Source organism: Gymnoscopelus braueri (assembly GCF_963280865.1).
Source record: "Gymnoscopelus braueri genome assembly, chromosome: 17".
In the NCBI taxonomy this organism is placed as follows: domain Eukaryota; kingdom Metazoa; phylum Chordata; class Actinopteri; order Myctophiformes; family Myctophidae; genus Gymnoscopelus; species Gymnoscopelus braueri.
The window spans coordinates 3068423-3077612 of record NC_137617.1 but is presented as its reverse complement, the minus strand read 5'-3'; the positions used below and the strand labels follow the sequence as shown (position 1 = coordinate 3077612).

The following is a 9190-nucleotide window of genomic DNA, read 5'->3' as shown; positions in this document are numbered from 1 at the left end:
CTATTACAAATAGCGGGCCACTTCCGTCTAACGGTACGCTTGCTTTCACATTGCAGCGTACCGTACCCAAATACGCATGATCCGGATCCGAGACTGCCTCCCGAGGTGGTTTCGGGTATGATACGGTTATCCGTTTAGGGGAACGATACGCAGCATTCACACTAGCGCGACACCTGCCAAGCGGTCTGGAGTGCTCACCCGGGACCATAGTGTGAAAGCGCCCTAAGAATGACACACAGATGAGTTCCCAGTCTTAAAGGGTTATGGCTCCGTTCCATTTAGTGCAGCAGAGTGCTTCTCAGTGAGCCGACATGCACAATAGCAGCACACCTGACTCCGTTTGACCCGAGTGGAACGCAACCTTAATTAACTTAGTGTTGTTAACACCTGTGTTTCATGTCAAACTGGCTGCTGTGGAAAAAGGTCTGCTCACACGTCTAATCAGTTCCGTGTTGTTCAACAAATAATTAGCATTTTTATGCTTTTAGAAAACCAGGTCAGCCTCATAAAAAAAAAAAAGTTGGTCAAGGAAGACATTTTAGAAGGAGAAAAGCGTAGGAAATAACAGGCCAAAAGGAGAAAAAAAGATAATGTACATGATGTATAAATAGGCTATAGCATAAAAAGTATCAGGTGCCGTAGGCTATGTGCATGAGGTTAGACATAAGGTGCAAAAGTAGCAAGTATGTACATAAGGTTAAACATAAGGTTTAATCAGGTTTGTACATCAGGTTAAAGTGCAGGGCTGGGGTGGCTCCTGTCAACAGGGAGTGTTGCCCGGGAGGAGTAGGACGAAGGCCCTACGTCCTCCCGGTGGGGGCTCCTCACTGGCAGGTGAGTCAGTAGGATGCACCAGCAGTGACAAAAGAGAAATGTGTGTGGGGAGGAATTCGTTGGAATAACGACTATTTTGGGAGAAAAGGGGGGTAAAAAATTATTGGCTACTCTAAATGAAAATAACTTTAAAAAAATTACAATGTGAAATATGAAATTCCACTGCATTAAACATTTGCATTTGCAAATCCCTATCCCTAAAGTGTAACAAATTGATTGTGTTGAACAATGTGAGTGCCGGCAATTGCAAAATACAGTTTTGATTAGGCCTACAGTAAATTCTAAATACAGTTTTGAGTACAGTCAATTCAAAATACAGTTGTGTGTACAGTCAATTCAAAATACAGTTTGAGTAAGCCTACAGTAAATTCTAAATACAGTTTTTTGTACAGTCAATTCTAAATACAGTTTTGAGTGAGCCTATGGTAAATTTTAGATACAGTTTTGAGTACAGTCAATTCAAAATACAGTTTTGGGTAAGCCTACGGTACATTTTAAATACAGTTTTGAATACAATCAATTCAAAATACAGTTTTGGGTAATGTGTGTTGTGTGTACACGCACACGCACACATAGTGGTTTTGCTTCAGTAGGTGTTTGACAGTATTGTTAGTGCTCTCAAACCATGACAGAAAACTTTGTAGGAGTGTAGGCGAGGACAAGAAATGTGTAAACCTTTTCAAACAAGGAAGACAGAGCTAGCGGGAGGCCAAAGCCCCAAAATAATTGGTTGTTGTTGACTTTTTCTCTTGAAGCTGTCTAGAACCATGTACCAGCTAGCATTCATTGCAATGGTGGTATCACCACTGTCACTGTCAGCATCACCACTGTCAGGCAGAAACCTGTATCTCCGTATTTCAACTCCTAAAGGAGTAGTTCACCCAAAAAAATACTTTTCTATCAATTACAGTACACACCCCATGAAGCCTTGAATTCATGGAGATGTATTTTTTTTTTGTCACATTCCTGAGATTTGAGTTAAAAATGTTTGCTTTAAAAATATATATAATATTGGGCAAGTGCAACATCCGGTGTTTGGTTTCTCGTGCTCTAACTTCTTATTTTAAGATGTATTATTGTAGGCTATGTATTATGGATGTTTTTAGTGTTTTAGGAAGAAAGTGACAACAGACTATGATGACTTGACTTCTGACGAACCTAACAGTTGATTGCATAATGCAGCTGTATCTGTTGACGCCGCAATTGTATTTGAAGATGGTGCACTAAACACAATTTTGTTCCATGTTGAATACAGGTGTAAAGTAACTAAGTACATTTACTCAAGTACTGTACTTAAGTACAATTTTGAGGTACTTTTACTTTACCAGAGTATTTCCAATTGTCAATACTTTTACTTCTACTCCACTACATCTGAGAGGCAAATATTGAACCTCAAAATTGTACTTAAGTACAGTACTTGAGTACATGTACTTAATTACTTTACACCACTGCTCAGCAGGCCCAGCGGGGATCTGCTCTCCAAGGTGAAGACCTTTTTTTTTTTACCATTAACCCTGCCGTCTGTTGTTGACTATAGACTAGCCTATAGGGTTCATTACATTTACTCTGATCTTGTACTTTGTAAGTCGTTCTGCATAAGAGCGTCTGCTAAATTACTTACATTGTAAATGAACCGTGTGCAGCATTGAGGTACAATAGGTATGTATAATACACACTGTTACAGTATGGCCACACAGCATACTGTAACAGTATTCTCTCTCTCTCTCTCTCTCTCTCTCTCTCTCTCTCTCTCTCTCTCTCTCTCTCTCTCTCTCTCTATCTCTCTCTGCTCTGCCACAGCTCCTCCCTTTCCCAGACTCATGTGAGAGAAACGAAATAGAGGTTGTTATTCTCACACTCCTCACTGGTGACGCACACACGCACACACACGTCTCCCTATTACCTATTATAAGCGACTTCAGACTTGTTTTCCTGTAAAGTCGCTTGTAAGTATTGGTAGCCTTTTTTCTAAAGTGTAGTTGCTTATTTGGGACTGTTTGAGTTTAACCACTTTAACCCTATATACACATCGGCTTTGTGAAAATAGCCGATCTACAAGCTCATCACATGTCGCATGACGGCGAGTTGTGAGTGTGTAACAAGGTTACAATTATAATTTTATTTTCATGGTTGAAAGTCCACCAACTAACTACTGAATGGTCTTTATTTTACAACATTCAGTCAATGTTTATTTTTCATTACAACTGTTGATACCTGTACAGAGTACTGTCTCTTTAAGACTTCACTGCAGTCGAGAGTTAATGACGTCACAGCTGCGCGCCTCGCTCAGTTCGTGCTGGATACACTGAGAGGAGGTATGTTGTTTGTTTGCTCCGTCAGAGTTGACGTTTTCATTTCGTTTTGTAAGCAGTGTTACACAACAGTATGCAACTAGAAATTATGCTAGTATGCTTGTGAATATGCAGAGGTGTCTTATGTTTGACTATAAAGTCTGTAAATACACTTTTGCAACGTTTATAGGAGACATGTGTTTCCCAATGTTACAGGGTTCCTTGTGTGTTGCTGAACCCTGTGTATATGGAAGACTGCATACTCACAGAGTGTTGTGTATTTGTTTTATGACTGTACTGGTATGTTCATTCTGTTTTTGTTTTGTATTTGCATTTTGTATTAAAGGTAGGGTAAGTGATTTTCTTTGGTTAAAATAAGTGTTAAATAGCTCTATATTCTGATAGTACTCATTATAGAGTGTTTGTTCAGTAAAAGGAGTCTCCTTGTCTCTCCAGCTCTTTATAAAACAGAAAATGCATTTTCGTTTCAGTTTCATTTCCAATTTTATCCAATCAGGACAGAGAACTCAATCAGGATATAGATTAAACAAGTGAAATTGGAAGTGATGACACTAAGAAATGAGCAGGCAAAATTGGAACTGGAACACTATAAAAATTAAGCTTAAAAATGGGTACTTTCTCCTCTCACGGGGAGACTCCTGTTACTGAACAAACACTCTATAGCAATGATTACTATCAGAATATAGTGCTTTAACCTTGTAACAAAATACTTTTTGTTTTAACCAAAAAATATCACTTATCCTACCTTTTATTTGTATTTGGTATGTTGGAACTGGTTTGTGGTTAATTGTATTGTCCTTGCTCATGGTTCATTGGGTTTCATAAAATAATGAAATGCACGTTTGCTGTTAATAATAATGGGCTATACAGTGTATTAGATGCAAATTTATATACTTTTTTGTGTATTTGTGTTATGACTGTACAGGACTGTACAGTGCCACTGTACCGCTACCAGAAAAAGAGCAACCAGCTAAATCTGGCAACACTGAAAGATAAGATTCACTTTCAAATCAAACCCACAACTTCCAGTGAGGGAGCACAGACTGTCCTACCACAGCTACGAGACAAAATGCTGTCCCAGATGACTTGAATCTGCTGCTGACTGTCGGACTTCTTTAACAAGAACCAGGATTCAAAGTGAAAGTACATTTCAGTGAACATTCTAGAGGAGGGAGCGTAACCACGGCAAAACACTATTTCTTGTCTTGTTTTGTCGTTTCACTGGGAGAAAAAAATGGCTTCTACGTCGTCTCTTCCAGAAAAAGATTTTTCTTGTCCTGTGTGTCATGACATCTTCACAGATCCTGTGCTCCTGTCGTGTAGCCACAGCTTCTGTAAAGCCTGCTTGCAGGCATGGTGGCGAGAGAAGGTCACAAGGGAATGTCCGGTTTGCAGGAAGATTAATTTGATGGATCCACCCAGAAACCTGGCTTTGAAGAACCTGTGTGAGGCCTTCGTACAGGAGAGACATCAGAGAGCTTCGAAACGAAAGAGAACTCCGTCAGGGTCTGAGGAGGATCTCTGCAGTCTGCACGCTGAGAAACTCAAACTGTTCTGTCTGAGATGTCAACAGCCGGCGTGCGTTGTGTGTCGAGATTCAAAAAAACACACTGACCACAGTTTCAGACCCGTCGATGAAGCTGCCCCGGATTACATGGAGGAAGTGCGGAAATCACTGAAGCCTTTACAGGACAAACGGAAGGTCTTTAATACATTTGAATCAAACTATAGTCAAACAGCAGGAAACATTACATTCCAGACCAGGCACATAGAGATGCAGATTAAGGAGCAGTTCAAGAAGATGCATCAGTTTCTACAAGAGGAAGAGGAGGCCAAGATCGCTGCACTGAGGGAAGAAGAGCAGCAGAAGAGTCAGATGATGAAGGAGAAGATTGATGCTCTGAACAAAGACATATTAACCCTTTCAGACAAAATCAGAGCCATAGAGGAGGATCTGAGAGCTGAACACATCTCATTCCTGCAGAACTACAAGACCACAATGGAAAGAGTCCAGTTCACACTGCAGGACCCACAGCCGGTCTCAGGAGCACTGATAGATGTGGCCAAACATCTGGGCAACCTGACCTTCAGAGTGTGGAACAAGATGAAGGACATTGTCTCCTACACTCCCGTCATTCTGGACCCCAACACTGCCCACCCACGACTCGTCCTGTCAGACGATCTGACCAGTGTGAGATGTCAGTCCTTAACAGACTTCCTAACAAATAAGCAAACAGAAGTTCCTGACAACCCGGAGAGGTTTGACCACTGGGTCCGTGTCGTGGGTTCTGAGGGCTTCAACTCAGGGACACACACCTGGGATGTCGAGGTCGGAGACAATACACACTGGTCGGTAGGTGTGGTAACAGAGTCTGATCAGAGAAAGGGAAAAGGAATAGGTCATTTCATGAGAATGAGGTTATCTAATGGCCAATACACAGCACTCTCCTCCCCGGGGTCAGGCATTGACCTCTCAGTGAAGCAGAAACCTCAGAGGATCAGAGTCCAGCTGGACTATGACAAAGCAGTGCTGTCCTTCTCCGATCCCGATGCCAACACTGGCAACACACACCTACACACCTTCACACACGCCTTCACTGGCGCGGTCTTTCCGTTCGTTTACACTGCTCTCACTCTCCCCCTGAAGATCTTACCAGGGACCATTTGTGTAAATCTGGACGACGTAGTTAGACATGATGACGATGATGATGATGACCATAATCAAGCCACCCCTGCTCCCCTCAGTACCGCTGTTACATGCCCGGTTTGCAACCGCAACTGTGGATCCAGGATCGGACTATTCAGCCACCAAATGACTCACAAATAAGAGAAGATCAAGGTCATCATCAGTGGTGGAAAGTAACTAAGTTACTAACTACTTAAGTACAAATTTGAGGTATTTTTACTTTACTGAAGTATTTAACATTTTCAGAACTTTTACTCTACTACATCTCAGAGAAAATATTGGACTTTTTACTCAACTACAATTATTTTAAAACTTCAGTTATTAGTTACTTAGTAGATCTTTGTTATTATTACAAACCATGCATTAACCAATTCATCCCTATATACTTTGGCTATTTGAAAATAGCCGATCTACAAGCTCACAACGTGTCTCATTGTGAGCTTCTAGATCTGCTATTTTCAAAAGATTTTTATACATTTTGAACACTTTTACTTTTGGTACTTCAAGTACATTTTGATACTTTTATACTTTAACTCAAGTTTTTTTTGCATACAGGACTTTTTCTTGTAACAGAGTATGTCTACATTGTGTTGTGGTATTGATACTTTTACTTAAGTAAAACATTTGAGTACTTCGTCCACCACTGGTCATCATCGGATATAAAGGACATCCAGCAACTAAGGTGATGAACAAGATAAATGTGATGATGATAATGAAGATGATTCAGAATATCATAATGAAGGCAAATTAAGTCTTTAAAGGACGAATAGCAGTTCATTTTAGAATTTATATCATTCCGTTGTGGCTGAGGACATCCAACATGAACAAATGTTTATAAGCAACACACTAATCTGTGATGGCATCAACATATATAGATTATGTAATGTTATGGGTCATATCTACTGTCCATATTACATAATCAATAAGCAGTAATAGATTGTATATATACGGTTTCTAGTCAATAATTATAATAGATCATGGTTTTTCAACAGTGGGTCCGGAACCCCTAGAGGGTCCTCAGAGTTGCTATGGGGGGGATCTTTGTGTGATCCATAGTATCCATAGCATCTTTATTCTGGGGGGAATATTCGGCCAAACATTGCAGATCTACAAGCTCACTTTGAGCTTGTAGTACAGAGCCAAAGGTCAAGTTTACAAAGTATTGAGGGTATAAGTGGTTAAATATTAAAATACACATTAACATGAATCCAACATATTAATAGATTATTATTATTAATATATATATAAGCGTAAACAAACAACAAAATACAAATCTACAAGACACTGATGATAGTGCTGTCAAACAAGTCTATGAAGCCATCTATGAAATCTGTGAAAAAACGTATTCTGCAACCCAAATACTGTCACCGTGCTAAACTAATGGCCTAAGTCATTTTTTGAGGAAAATTATATTTTTTGCCTACGTCAGCTCCTCATGACACTGGCCACCTCGCCCATCTCCTAATTAAAAAGGATCATGCTGTTCACTCCCCTTTTAGTATAATGGCCTAACTCCCTAGTGTGACTTAGGCCAAAATAGATTTTTTTCACATGGTTTTGTGACTTAAGCCAAATTATTTACTGATTTAGGCCATTTTGTATGCTTTATTTTTTGGCCTAAATCAGATTTAATCTTAAACCTATTTAAATCTCTTATGTTACATAACTGACAGACAGTGTTATTTCTATTTAAATAGTCATAATTTGTTATAAACAATTTGGGTGAAATGATTAAGAAACATTTTGTTTTGGATCTGTTTTTTATTTTTCCTGAAAAACGTTTTAAAAATGACTTAGGCCATTAGTTTAGCAAGGCGATGATATGTAGCAGGGGTTCCTGCTTCATCTTTCTCTCTCTCTCAGCTACTTGGCCTGAAAAACGTTGAAGACCCCTGATCTAGATCATACGTATACATTGTCTGTAATGCTCAAAAATAATAACACCCACCTTGATCAGAGGTGGGGGAGCAGCAGACTGTAAATATATTGTACTGTTATCTCCACAAGGCCGGAAGGTTGAGTTTATTATGTTTTTTTAATAATTGTGTTTATTCTTTTTTTAATAAACATCAATAGAAAATATAAATACAATGTTTGCAATTTGAATATATATATTTAAAATAATGAACTAAATGTACCCTATTTTATACTTCATCACACAACAGTGTTGTGCAAAAAAACCCAGAAAAGAGCCAATCTACAACTTTGGGATCCAAAGCGTGCATGTGCACGCACTGTATCAGTCTAGACTACAGTATATCGCAATGGAACCATCAAACATTATTATATTATATTTTCAGACCTATTGACACAGTGCAGCATTAAACAGCTCACCACACACATGGCCCATCTTTACCACCAGATGGCAGTATCGTCACTCGTGGCAAGATGCAGCCTCTAGTCTACCCATGTGTTTGTTGTTTTAAAACATCTGGTTAATAAAGTAAACATTAATTTATTATGCCTTAGCTGAGTTAGCTATATGTCTCATAAAACCGACAGAGAGACATAGAGACAGACCCTTAGACTCCATGTATCTCTGGTGTTTACATTGAATTATGTTTGATCATGCTGATTTTTACTTAATTCAGTCTGCTTTTGGTTCAGAGACTCCAGACCTTTGAGTAGTTTCAAATTAGCATTGAGCAGCAGTCCTGAACTTATTTTAATTAATAAAACATTTTTGAATACATTTGTATGGTTAGAGCAGTGGTGGAAAGTAACTAAGTACATTTACTCAAGTACTAGTACTTGAAGTACAATTTTGAGGTACTTTTACTTGTACTCCCCATCTCAGAGGCAAATATTGTACTTTTACTCCACTACAATTATTTGAAAACTTTAGTTACTTTGCAGATATCAATTATTACATTATAAAACATACATTATAACCACTTTAGCCCTATTTTATACCTAGGCTATTTGAAAATAGCCGATCTACAAGCTCACAATGCGTCGCGACGTGTTGTGAGCTTGTAGATCTGCTATTTTAGCAGATCTACATGCCATCTAAACCATCTGGGTCGCATGAATTCACATTAGCATGTGTCTTCTGCATACCGGTATGTAACTTTCCTCTTCTACCCCGGATTTGAACCCGGTTTCCTGCGTAAGTGCAGATTATTATTTTGTTTTACCATTGAGCTAATAGAGCCTGTCTGCTTGCTCAGGGGATGAATTGAATCTTGACCATCAGGTCAAAATCCTGTGTCAGATCCTGTGTCTAGGTGAGACATGACCTCTATATTCTGATAGTACTCATTGCTATAGAGTGTTTGTTCAGTAATAGGAGTCTCTCATTGTCTCTCCAGCTCTTTATTAAACAGAAAATGCGTTTTCAGGTCAAGATTCCAATTTT

General features: G+C 39.1%; 1 protein-coding gene across 1 annotated transcript; it reads left to right on the top strand.

Moving 5' to 3' along the window:
* Positions 1-4017: 4017 nt before the first annotated feature.
* On the top strand, positions 4018-7737 carry LOC308104795 (E3 ubiquitin-protein ligase TRIM39-like). Its single transcript, XM_080455321.1, has one exon. The coding sequence runs from the start codon at positions 4381-4383 to the stop codon at positions 5971-5973; it is 1593 nt and encodes a 530-aa protein (XP_080311447.1). The 5' UTR covers positions 4018-4380; the 3' UTR covers positions 5974-7737.
* The last annotated feature ends 1453 nt before the right edge of the window (positions 7738-9190 follow it).

Bases quoted from the DNA above. Each gene is read 5' to 3' on its own strand.
- LOC308104795 (XM_080455321.1), top strand. From the start codon at position 4,381: ATGGCTTCTACGTCGTCTCTTCCAGAAAAAGATTTTTCTTGTCCTGTG.